At 44.6% G+C, this 12,779-nt stretch overlaps 1 protein-coding gene across 2 annotated transcripts in view; it reads right to left on the bottom strand.

The window, feature by feature from the left end:
• Nucleotides 1–12,779, bottom strand: part of RFX4 (regulatory factor X4) — a 267,277-nt gene that overhangs the window by 42,411 nt on the left and 212,087 nt on the right. Inside the window, exon 15 of one of the 2 annotated variants that reach the window (XM_086939196.1) lies at nt 7,087–7,248. In XM_086939196.1, coding sequence (XP_086795322.1) covers nt 7,087–7,248 — 162 coding nt within the window. The remainder of the gene's footprint in view (nt 1–7,086; nt 7,249–12,779) is intronic. The other variant, XM_086939205.1, reaches the window with a different exon arrangement.

Below are 12,779 nucleotides of genomic sequence, written 5' to 3'. Positions count from 1 at the left end.
GTGAGATGTAGACCGTTCCGGAATAACACCAGATTGGTCCGGCAGGACCAAGCTAGGCATTAGGGGCTGCAGTTTGGTGGCCAATATTTTTGCCAGAATCTTGCCGTCTATATTAATGAGCGATAGTGCTCGGTATGATTCGCACAGATCTGGGGCTTTGTCTTTTTTTCATAATGTAATAATTAATGCTTGGCGAAGAGATGGTGGCAATATACCAGAGTCATGTGCTTCTGCGTACATCTCAAGCAGGTGAGGCGCAACTAATTTAATATATTCTTTATGAAATTCGTCTGTAAGCCCATCTGGGCCAGGCGCTTTTTGGTTAGGTAGTTTGGGTATTGCCGCCTTTATATCTGTTTCGTCTATATGTCTGCGGGATCTATAGCGAATCTCAGATTCTGCCAGTTTGTCACATTCTAACAGGGCTTCATGAATCCGGTGCAACGTTTCGGGACAGGGTGCGGTTGTGTATTGACGTTCTAAAGGAGTGAGCATTGATTCAGTCTTTGCAAGTTGACCTCGAATGTCTTTTAAGATAACAGCCGTGCCTCCCACAGAGTAGACGCACTCTCTACTGTGCCTGTGTTCAGGTCAAACTATTGCTCTAAGGCTTTTCGTATGGTGCCATTGTATAAGGGATCTAGCAGGGCCTCTGAGCAAAATCGCCATGTATAGGGGCGTTGAATATTAGCCAAGACCTTGAGGACAAGCAGCACCAGGTTTTGATCCGACAGTGTACCGGGGAGTACAGTAACATCCACGACCCAGTCGTTTGCTCCCTCACTAAGGAGCCAGTAGTCCAATCGGGACCAACTGTTGTGTGCAGGGGTGGCGTGTGTTCTCTCCCTTGCCGCGCCATTACGCAATCTCCATAGGTCCAACAGGCCAAATTTGAGCATGGCACTGTTAATACTGTGGGCGGTTTTGGGTGTGCGTAGGCCATGCGGGCTTGATTTGTCTAATTGAGGATCTAAATATGTGTTGAGATCTCCCCCCAACACAATAGCTGCTTCCAGCCATTCGCGCATAATCCTGTAAAGTCGTTGAAAGGTTTCTGGTTTATCTACGAAGGGCCCATAAACATTGATAATCGTGACCAGGGAGACTCCTAGTTTGCCATGTACCATGGCACACTGTCCTTCTCTGTCCGTGTACTTTTTTATAAGTGTGAAGGAAAGCCCTCGTTTAAAGAGAATGATCACCCCTCTAGCATACGAGGAATACGATGAGGCCAATTTGTACCAAGGAGTGAAGGAACGAGGCAGAAGCACGACCACAGCGCAATCCCGAACATATCCAGTTCTGGGAAAGACCAGTTACATTGTATGCCCGTTCAAAGAACGTTTTAAACTATATGAGATACACGAAAATCGGGAAAACCCCTGACAACTTTAAAGGAAGAAACCCCAAGACAAGGAGCTCCTAGGTCAGGAGAGAGAAAGCTTCAAGAACAAACCTTGCAGAAGCAAAGTGCGATAGCAAGCAGACCCCATCTTGGAACATCTACCACATGACTTTGAGGATATGGTGCAACCATCCGTTCCTTGAAACCCCAGAAAAAGAAGTCCTGAGGAAGGTGCCACAGAATCAATTGTACAGCACCGAAACGCGTCGACGCACTGTTTTTGGTTCAAAAGAATCCAGTCAGGGCCGGGTAAAACTTTAGATGGGCACTGTATTTTTCCACTAAAGCTTTAGAGCAACTGAATTGTTTCAGGCCATTGGATCTAGTTAAAATCAGTGGCAGAGATATCTGGTGAGCCACATTGATACTAGGGGTTTTGTGATTATTTGTAGTTTGTCGTTTATTCACTGTCAATATGTTTTAGTTATGTCTTTACTTATCGTGTATTGTAATATTGTGTTTGTTTAATACCACTGTGTGTGTGTAATATTGTGCAGTATTTAATTTTTATCCCTCCAAGGTATCTTCTCCTTGGATTTTAAACTGTATTGCAAAAACTGTATGAATTTGCTTTGCTTTTTATTGCCTGCTTGATTGTATTTTTAATAAATATAGATTGTTAACGATTCTATTTCTTTGTGGAAACCCATTCTTTATTCTTTAAAATACTTTCTGTACTTTGTGACCTTTTTTTCCCCAATAAGAAAGGTTAGTTGTTATCGTTTGACCAGTTGACTCCAGGGATTCCCCCCTTTGACTAACAATTTGTTTCAAGCCCATTTAAGAGTGATTTTGGTCTCAGAGATCATCGTCAAATGCGTCTCCTGGAGGAGAGCAATCTGAATATTATGACGATCCAAGTAGGTGAACACTTGCCTAATTTTTTTGAGGTGTTGAGCCCACGAACGTTCCACGGTACAGTTATATTTCTCACCCATATTCAGATTTAAACACAAATCCTACTGAGTTCCATATCTCACCACAATAATCTAATAGTGCAATCAACGCAAGCCTCATCTGACATGTCGGTGCACTCACAGTAACACACCCCAACTCAGAACAAACCCATCCCCCCTCCCCCACCCACTTCAGCATGCCCCAATTGCTAAAGCCAACCCATATTGAGATTTAGAACCCCTCCACCCCATCCCCCAAACAGTCCCATGGGGAACTAATAACGTGTTGTGGTGCACACAGGGTGGTGGGAGTCGGCAGCAGGGTGCTGCGTCTTCCGATTCAGATATTTGTGCTTTTTTATGGCATTCTGCAGGATATATGCACAGGATATTTGTAGGATAAAGAGGCGACAGAAGGAGCTCTCTTACAGTGCTGCCATCTTCGGGTGTGGCTAGCTCCGCCCCCAACAGCAGGCTTCTAGGTAAAACTTTGGGCCCCTGAACTTATTTAAGCACTGCACTTAACCCAAAGACATCAGTGAGTGCATTGGTATAGAAACTGCCCTGTGCCACAACAGCGGGTTTATTAGTGTGACAGACTTGCCAACTCAAAAATTGATTTCCTATGAGACGAGACAGAACCTTGGAGAGGACAAAGCGATGGAGAAGAGGAGGGGCATTGAGTCCATCACTGCCCGAACAACCACGGTGTGGCACCAGAGTGAGTGAGCCATGGAGAGGGGGCCAGGCCCAGAGCCTGTCCTGGAATGAACAGTCATTAGCACCCTCCACAACATAAACAAAGACTTCTGAAGCCGCTTCCCATGTCCTGTGGACGTTGAATGTATTTTGTTTTTAGGGAGTTCCAGGTCCCCTCGTGCTCATTCCTATATGGGTTCTTCAACTGGTGATTGGATGAAGAAAGTCGATACTGACATCATGACTTCAGGTTTCCTCGTACTACATTGCACAGCAAATCCTGGAAAATTACTTTACACAGAAGACATCTACGAAGACAAGCATTGGAATAGCCAATAGGTCTAGCCTTTGGGACTTATATAAGTGTTTAGCCAGGGCATGACTTTCCCACATAAAGTCGTCATTGTAGAAACACTGCAGCTCAAAACGCCCGGTCATAAACAAACGGGCCACAGAGAAGATATTTTTGCAGCCTGTTTATGATGGGGGGCAGCTACCATACTTGAAGTGAAAGTGCGCCGCAAGATCCTTAACTGGAAGCCTCATAGCAGCTGAACTCTACAATAGAGAGTTTTCCGAGAACTGCTCTGTGTAGAAGCGTGTGCTTGCGTGTGGAGAGGAGTCTCTGTAGGTGGCCATTACAGGGTCATTTTTGTAACATAAACATTTTACTTTTTATGGCTTCTTGGACTTTGATCGGAGATTCTGGTCTCCAGGAAGTTCGTAGAAACAATCTCTTGCAGTGTAAGAGAGGAAAACTGGAGAGACGGTAGGATGGAGAGATGGGTGGCTGGAGAGAAGGATGAAGGGATGGATGGAGAAAAGGATGGTTGGGAAGAAGGATGGCTGATGGCGAGGAGGGTGAATGGAGAGAAGGATGAATGGGTGGATGCAGAGAAGTGTGGATGGAAATAATGATGGATGGGTGGATGAAAGAGGGATGAAAAGGGAAGGAAGGGAGGAGAAGGATGCACTCGAAGGAAGGTGGATAAAAAGAAAGATGAAGAGAAGGAAGGGTAGATTAAAAAGACTGAAATGTGGATGAATGGCAAAATGTACAGAAAGGATGGCACGAAAGACTGAAAGAAAGCAGCAGAGAAAAAAGGAAATTAAAGAATTTTAGAAAAACCTCTAGTGGGGGCTATCTCCTGAACGACTGCCTGGTTCGCTTGCCACATCTACTTGCTCAGAGCTGGCTGGGACATGGCTCATGGTGGGTGTGTTGTGTTCCCCAATAAAGACTCCATTCTGAGAGTTAAAGGGTTGGTTAAATTAAATGTGACTGACATCTAAAAGCAATGATTTGGGAACGGAAACAGGGCACTGGAAACATAGCATCCGGTAACACTGAGTTACCTTGTAACCTGAGATCCAATTCCTAAAGTGGCTTCATGAAGAACAGAACATAAGAGAAACAGGTCTTTTATAATAGGTATTTTGTCGACGTGGGCTCGGAAATATAACACGGGATCGTCCCAGCCAAGGTGTGATCACAGCTAAGGACCTGGAAATTGGATCTATTTTAGCACCCACTTGTCCCGCCCCTTTGCCCTACTGAGACTCTGAGGGCAAGCAAAGGCTTTGTGTGTTGTAAACAAACACTCAGGACAGCTCTATAGGTAGTGTGCGGGATCCACATGGGGGATGGGGGAGGGGTGGGGCTGTAGGGAGTGGGAAAGAGAATGGACAGCGCCCAGACGAAAGGTAGAAATGCATCGACGACGACGTTCAGCACGCGGTTTAGCGCGCACCTCTTTGTGTGTCATCTGCGGTTTGGGAGGTACGAAGAACAGGTAATTTCAACAACTATGTATACATCCCTGAACAACTGAATAAAATAAATTGATTTAACCTGTCCCCTCTGCCCCTTACAGCCATTGAGCTCAGGGTTTGTGGTTATTAACTGTCAGGAATAGCAGCTTTTGTGGGTCAAATGCGGTGCACTGGCAGAGGTGTGCCAATGTCCCATTACTGCAATATCCCAAGTCGTCCGGTTAGTACTAAAGAGCATTGGAGAGCTGTATGCGAGTCTCAGTACTGAAATGGTACGGGTGATGTATCAGTGTGAGGACTGAGGTGCCTAAGCCGAGCTGTGTAATCGGGCCCGATGCTGGGTCACATGTCCTCGAGGGTCAGAGAAGTGAGCGGTTAATTGTGGAGCGAGCGTGGAAAACCTTCGCCCAAAGACCAGCCCCCCCTTCCTCCACACCTCTTACAATGACCCTCTTCGCAGTTCACTCACCTCCCCCTTGGAGGAGGCTTTCTCCTGAGCACCGGTGAATAGTGAGAAAAGGGAGGGGCACCCAGACACCAACAATGGAAGGATTGGATACGTAGCCTCACTACTCCCGTCTCTTGGGGGTGGAGGGGGTGATTCTCCCAGCAATAGGCAGAGTGGAGATGCACGGGCTCTAAGAACATACTGCACCCTACGGAGCTCGAAGCCGAGCGACTAAAAGGAAAAAGATATCTGAGCAATGTAATTTTATTAAAAAAACATAATCGCATTTGTAAAAAGGAAACACACACTCCACTAAAACATCAATTGACAACTCTATAAAGGAAATCAGTGTCTGCCGTACTGGGCAAAGTAAATCAGAAGGGAAAAATATTGTAGCAATGTAATTTAAAATAAAAATACATAGCCGCGTTTGTAAAAAGGAAACACACACTCCACTAAACCTCAATTGAAAACTCTACAAAGGAAATCGAAAGTGAAAAGTATTGAATTTAATTGGATAGGCATTTACAAAAGCACGGCTTGTTGCATGTAACTTGACCCACCAGGAATGTAGCTGCCACACTTCGAGCCACTTCTCACTCCCGACAGCAAAGCGCCGTGGGAGTGTACATTGAAAAGGAGGTGGAACATGCACCCGCTTTTGGCCATTTACGTTTTAAGTTCTTTCATTATTGAAAGACACAAGCAAAGGACAATACTATATGTGGGAGGAGTCAGACCCACACAAAAAAGTGTGAAGTGCTCACAAGAAGCCTTCCATAGAGCAGCGCATGCGCGCTGCGCTAGGCTCGACCTAATAAACAAACCTAAAACCTGTACCTGACTGTCACACACTACATACAGCATGAATAGCTAAAATGTGTTCGTGCAAACAGTAATACTGAAAATATTTCAACCACATTGTGTAAACAAAAGAGTATACGAGCAGTAACGTTACCATGACATCATCATTTGGATGAGGCCGTCCTAGTGTACTCTTCTGTTATTCTGCCATATTATCGCTAGTCCATGCCTGCCCATCTTCTCACTTTTTGTCAATTAGAAGGCGCTCCCAAAAATTTAATATTCTTCTCACTTTTCCCTGTCACAGTGTCGTCGCATGGGGCACTGTTTTCCGTTATATATATCTGCAGAGGAGAATTTCTAAAGGCCATAGCAAACTGCACCCACCCGTTACTACGTGACCCACTCAGGTCCACTTCCGGTTCCTGAAAGTGATGCACAAGCAGGAATGCAGTGCCTGGGTGCCCTCAGCGAACAAGTGCCATTCTGTTCGCAGCATCACTTTAAGCAAAGGGGACGACAGTATCAGGGGCCTCAGGGGGCTGATCAAGTCACAATTTGCCACCTACTTTAGAGGTGAGTATCTCTTCTGGACAGTAAGAAAAGAAAGAAAAGGTCCAGAAAGCGGCTCGATTAGGAGGAGAGGTTAGATTTTTCTTCCACAAAGAGTTCTCCTTTTAAACCTTTTCCATGGGGAGCACCATATGAGGACTCTCCCAAAATGTTTTAACAACGTTTTAATGAAAATCCTCTTCTAACTGTCAGTGGAAATGAGTAGCACCACGTCCTGAAAATAATCAGTAAAGCAGCCCATTCTATGAAACAGCAAATGATTTACTGATCAAAAATGTAAGAAGTGGATAACAGTAAAAAATCAGTATCACAAATCACAACAGTAAAACCACCATCACAACTCACAATGTTGGTAGGATTACAATTGAAACTCTACAGTGGTTGGCAATATACAACAAATACATGTGCATGTTCTATATAATTCCTTCTTTCTATTTGGGGTAAAATCAATACCTTCGAGGGGACGAATTATGTAGGTCGAGCCCTACCTGTTGTAGTTGGTACGTCAACACTCTCGGGGGATTGATTGCTGGGTGGTGAAGGAGCAGAGAAGACCTCAACGGAAGTGGCAGATTTTGCTGGAGAGAACGTCACAGGTGACGGCGTAGGAGTCGTCGGCTCTGTTAGGGCTATGTCTTCTCTTATTTCTGCTATGGAAGCACGACAGAAGGAATGTTAGCGGCTTAGAAAATGTTTACATAAAAAGAGATTAGAAGTGGCAGAAAAATCAGTGCATTCAATCAGAACAACACTGGATCCTAGATTTAAATTCAGGCCAGATCATGGTGCAAGTGGGGTATAGTAATAATGCAATCATACTCTGTCTACTCTGAATGCTGTGACCATACTTAAAGAGCATCTCATTTCCTAACATGTTAATGGACTGAGAAGGAAAGCACTAATGTTAGCAAGTTCTATTCCCTTAAACTATGGAACTCTTTGTCCCAGTTAGTTTTATGTCAGATTCTAGCGCCAAGATGCCTTCAGGCATATGCGAAACAAATCTTTTACTTACTAACTTATTTGTTTTATGGCACCTATGGCTACGTTCTTTTTTTAATTCTACATTTTAGCAAGAGCAAATCTTATTCTCAAGATAGGCTTCCTCACAACTAAACACCAGGTGCCCTGAGCGATTCAGGGGAACTCTTTCCACCAATTCAGTCATTCCTTTGCTCCACTTGTATCAAAGCTACACACATAGCCCATAGAGATCTTCACAATAAAAGTAAATGACATCTGCAAAGACATTGCAGCCCAACTGTAGCTTATACGTCGCTTGTTCGTTCCAAACTATCAATCCTTCAAACAGTCTCCTCCCAGGTTAGTTTTCATATTTGGCAATCACAAGAAAGCAAGCAAAAGGTCACTTTAACCAGCTCCTTCCCACTCAGGTCCACCCAAATGATGCCCCACTGATTTTTGTTGAGTTGACCCCTTCATCTAACAAGTGGACAACATCACATTATTTCAGTTACATCAGGAATCATCTAAAATATTTTAAAAACTCAGTACTACTGAAAGATATATTAACTAAACCCAACCACTCTGGTGAACTACAAGATTATCATTAGCCAACCAGGCTGTAAAACCTCCTGGAATATGCGGTGATGGTGCCATAACTTTAGTTGTGCAAGGGTACCCAAAAGACTCTTAACATTCAAGAATCAGGTTTCAACTCAATGACAGCACTAACATCACTCATGTAACAGTCACATATGACACTCTAGCACAATCTCAGAACTCAGAAGTTCCTGAACATGTGGGTGGCAATGGACTGTCTTGGTCAACACTCATTATCAGCATCAAAAGCTGAAAGCATCTCAGGGCCTGTAATGGAATGGTTTAGTATCTCAACGAAAGAATTGTGAGTAAAGCTGAAAATCTTTACCTTAGATCCAGCCATGATACATGCAAAACCGGACAAAACCCCTCCCTTTGCTCCCATTCATCGGTGTTCCACCACATATACATGCTGCTTCTAACAGTCCTAATAGACGCATCCTCTCAATTCATTCTATGAATGTACCTCAAGATCAGCAGACTCCAGGAATTATTTGCTTTTCTGAAGACACTGGCAGGAGGGTTCTACAGCAATCTTCAGAGCCCAGTCCTGCTTTTGCCAGAAGTTTAGCCGATACAAGTCTTTTCAGATACACCACCCTAAAAGTCACGTCACGATAGGACACAAATGCTTCCTCTTACAGACCCCAAGATTCTGGTAGACTCACCCCACCCTCAAAAGCAAATGACTTGACTTTCATCGCACTTCAGGCTGGCCTTAATAACCTGCCCTCTCTGCCAATATCAACAACAATGCCAAAGACAGGCAATGCTAAACCCAGGCTGTGATGCAAAAATCTTCCTAGAGATGATTTACTTTACAGAGCACTACAAATCAAAAAATAGTCCATGTAAAATAATGAAAGCATGCAAACAGCAATTCCTTCTAAAGACTAAAGTGATTTAGTAAGCTTGATGTTTGAATTCAAATCCAGGTACCAAGAAACGGTAACTTTTGAGGAATAATTACTTCTTAAAATTAACCAATTTTTCAATGCAAGGGCTAAATTCTGATCCCTGTGCAAACAGAAGTTTGTACAAGGACTGTAATTTCGAGAATTTTATCAGGGGAAACTTCCCTGAAAAAAAAACACAAAACATGTGGAAATCGGAGTGTTCAAAACAATTCTGAGTGTTATATGCCTCATATTCCTGTTGAATATTTGAAATAAGAGGTATTTACATACTCATGGGGTGATGGTACTCAGCACAGGTCAAAATTCTGAAACTGGCAGTGTGGGCAAATAACAAGGGTGCACTGGTGTAATAGCAGGACAATTCCATTAGCATACTCTCACGCTCAACTTTAAGTGGTCACACTGCCCCAGGGCCACGTTCATGAAAAATCCAATTTTAGAAGAAAAGGAGCGTGTAAAAGTCCATCCTTGATGCGTCTTTCCAAAATTCAAAGAATAATACTGTTCATTCCTTAATTATCATCAATCCATTAAAAAAAATAATCACTTGAGAGTATTGTGTTTCTTAATGGATTCAATTTTTTGCCTCGTGAACCGGAACTGCCTTAATGTAAAGGACGCTAAGGTATGCACCGATATAAACGCACGATGCAACATGAGAGAGATGTTATAATAATCTTGACACACGATCTGTACTTTATATGACTGTATGTATTCAATATTTGCAATGTATACTAATGACATAACTGTGCCACTTATCTTAAATAAAAATAACTTTAAAAAAAAGACTTATTTACAAGTTCAAAACGGCCCCGATTTGCACATATGTGCCAAGTTTTTAGCTACTAATTAAAAAATGGGGCCACTTTTATTTTGGTGCTCTATTCCAAGTCCGACCCTGCTGGTTACTACCCTTATACTGATTAATAAACCTTAATCTAAGCTGGTCGATGTATATCAGCACTTATACACATACACGCTGAATGAGGGGTTCTCTAATTTCCTGCAATGACACCAGTATTGATATGTTATGCTTTATGGCACTCTATTGCTATTAGCTTTTGTTTTTAACTGTAAGTTGCTGCAGAAGAGTCAGACACTGTTTTAGTAATGGAGAGTCAGTGACTTGTTTCATTTGCTCCCTTCTATGTGGAGTTCAATTATGGAATAATTTATTCCATCCTGTGTATGGAGAAGCCTTTCAAGGCAGCAACAACATTAGCATATCCATGGGATGAAATCGTCCACTCACACTCACAGGAGACAAAGGGCCAGATTTTGCTGGATTGTCATGCAACACAGAACAGCAGCGAAGCTTGCTCTGTTGCACAAGAGGTAAAGCCCAGCACAGTGCCATATATCCACAAAGCTTGTCCTGCTGCTGGTGTCATCTTCTGTGCTGGCACACAAATAGGCTGCCTTGTGTGATGCACAGCCTCGCACCAAGGTGCAGAGTGTGCACTCTCTAACATAGGATTAGTATTGCACGTGCTTCCAGTACAAATTTCTATGCCTTGACACATTTCAGAAGGATCGCGCACATTGGAAGTGTGCTGTACACTTCAACACAAACAAAGCACGTTTTGTCAACAAAAAGACAGTTCCCCTCCAAGGTGACTTTGTTTTTGACACTATGTTCAATCTGGCTACTTTAGTATATTGGGCTTTGCCTTCGAAACCTATGGGTAATCGTGCCGATCTGGCCCAGTAACACCCAAGTAACGCCACCCTGGCGCAAAGTGACACAAAGCAACAAAAAGGGTGTTTTGCGCGAAGAAAAGGGGATGTTAAATACCCTTGCAAGGCTTTTTGTCTATTTGCATCATTTTGTGGCAACTCAAAGATGTAACCTCTTAGGTGCTGCGCCTATTCCAACGGCCGACGGCACCACTACCTCAGGAATGCTGCTGTCGGCCGTTGGACGTTCGAACCTCACCTGCGCAATGGAACGTTCAGCACTGGAGCTGGACGTTCCATAGCTGCTAAGAGGTTAATAAATCTGGGCCAAAATATTGTTTACAACTGTATATCACGCAAAATTCTGGTTCTACAGGACACTAACTTGAATTGGCAAGACATATTTTCACTGGTTAGTGGTTTCCTTTATTTCTGAGTGTCAAGACATTGCAGTTTTTTATAGTTTTTTTAAAATCATAAAAACAGTGATTAGTTACGCACTAATTGTACATAGGCCTGAAGAAGAAGACACTCTCTGATAGTCCATTTGATTGAGTTGTGTCAGGAACCATTATATTCCTGTAAACATGACGGTAACTCAAAGCCACAATAGAACAAGCATTTACAATGCAATGGTCTCTGCATTATTAAAGGTAGAGCTATTGGCATTGCTCATGACATTTTTTTTGTTTGTTTTTTAAAATCATAAATAAATGGCATTGTCATTTACATTGCCAATAGCTTAATCTTTTGCATATGCGAGACCTATTGCATTAGCACCCACACACAGGGGGCAGGAGAGCAAGCACAACGAACGAGGGGGCAGGGGAGCAAGCACAGGCAACGAGGGGGCAGGACAGCAAGCACGAGCAGCGAGGGGGGGCAGTACAGCAAGCACAAGCAACGAGGGGGGCAGGACAGCAAGCACAACGAACGAGGGGGCAGGGGAGCAAGCACGAGCAACGAGGGGGCAGGACAGCAAGCCCAATGCAACGAAGCATATGTGGCCTTAATCGGTGGAGTCCCGCTCAGGGGGACTTGAAACAGGGAAATGCCCCCAGGAGCCTCGACAGGCTTTAAATACAACGGTGCCTCCCTCAGGCACACAAAAAGGCAGGGAGCTTCATTTCCGGACCCCTCGACACTCCCGCAGCCCCCCCCAGCCTGTCTTCACTCACCGGGCTGGGCTGCTGCGATGTCTCCGCTCTTCCTCTCACCTACACGACGGCAGCAGGACACGGGGCTCTCCTCTCCTCACGGGAGCCCCGCCAGCCGTGGCAGCACTTCTCCGGTCCACTCTCTGCACCACGGGGCTCTCCCTCGCTCTCGGGGGTGCCAACACTGACTTTTTTCTGGCCGTGCAAGAGCGCGGGGTGAGCTCCCGTCCGCTTCTTGCTTCCGCTTGCGGCCCCGCCCACGTTGTCCCGGAGATTTGCCTGACTTCCTGTTTGCCGCTCCAACGCGGCAGTTCCTTTATGCGGATCTCGGACTGCGGCTGTGAATTTTTTGTTGTGGTGGAAATACGGGGTAGGCTCCCGTTTTCAATAACTACCGAGGTGGGGTGGGCACCCGCTCTGTATATAAACAACACGGGCACAAGGTCCCTGGTGGGGTGGGCTCCCACTAGGGATGTTTAACTCCAATAAAGCGGGGTAGGCGCCCGCTCGAAACCCACGCACAGGGGGGTCCCCACGCCGGGGAATCCCTCAGAAAGGGATCGCAGCTCCAGCGGCGCATTGCGCATCCAGCGAGTTATTTTGATTTCTAGACGCATCTCGTACTAAACAATACCACAATTCGTTACTGATGCACTAAAATTAGCTCTCAACGAGAAGATAGGCAAGAAGCAGGGCCCCGCCACAACACCAACCATCTTCTTTCTCTGAGGCAGAAATGCCTCGGAGAAGGCACAGTAATTTTTCGGATTGAGGGGCGTATTTACGTTCTCTCCTCTTCCAATTGGCTGGAAGGTAAAATTCCAGCCAATGGGAAGAGGAGAGAAAGTAAATAGAAAGAAGCTTAAA

This window comes from Lissotriton vulgaris, chromosome 1_1, assembly GCF_964263255.1.
Source record: "Lissotriton vulgaris chromosome 1_1, aLisVul1.2, whole genome shotgun sequence".
NCBI classification, from domain to species: Eukaryota; Metazoa; Chordata; class Amphibia; order Caudata; family Salamandridae; genus Lissotriton; species Lissotriton vulgaris.
This window is presented reverse-complemented; position numbering and strand designations above follow the sequence as displayed.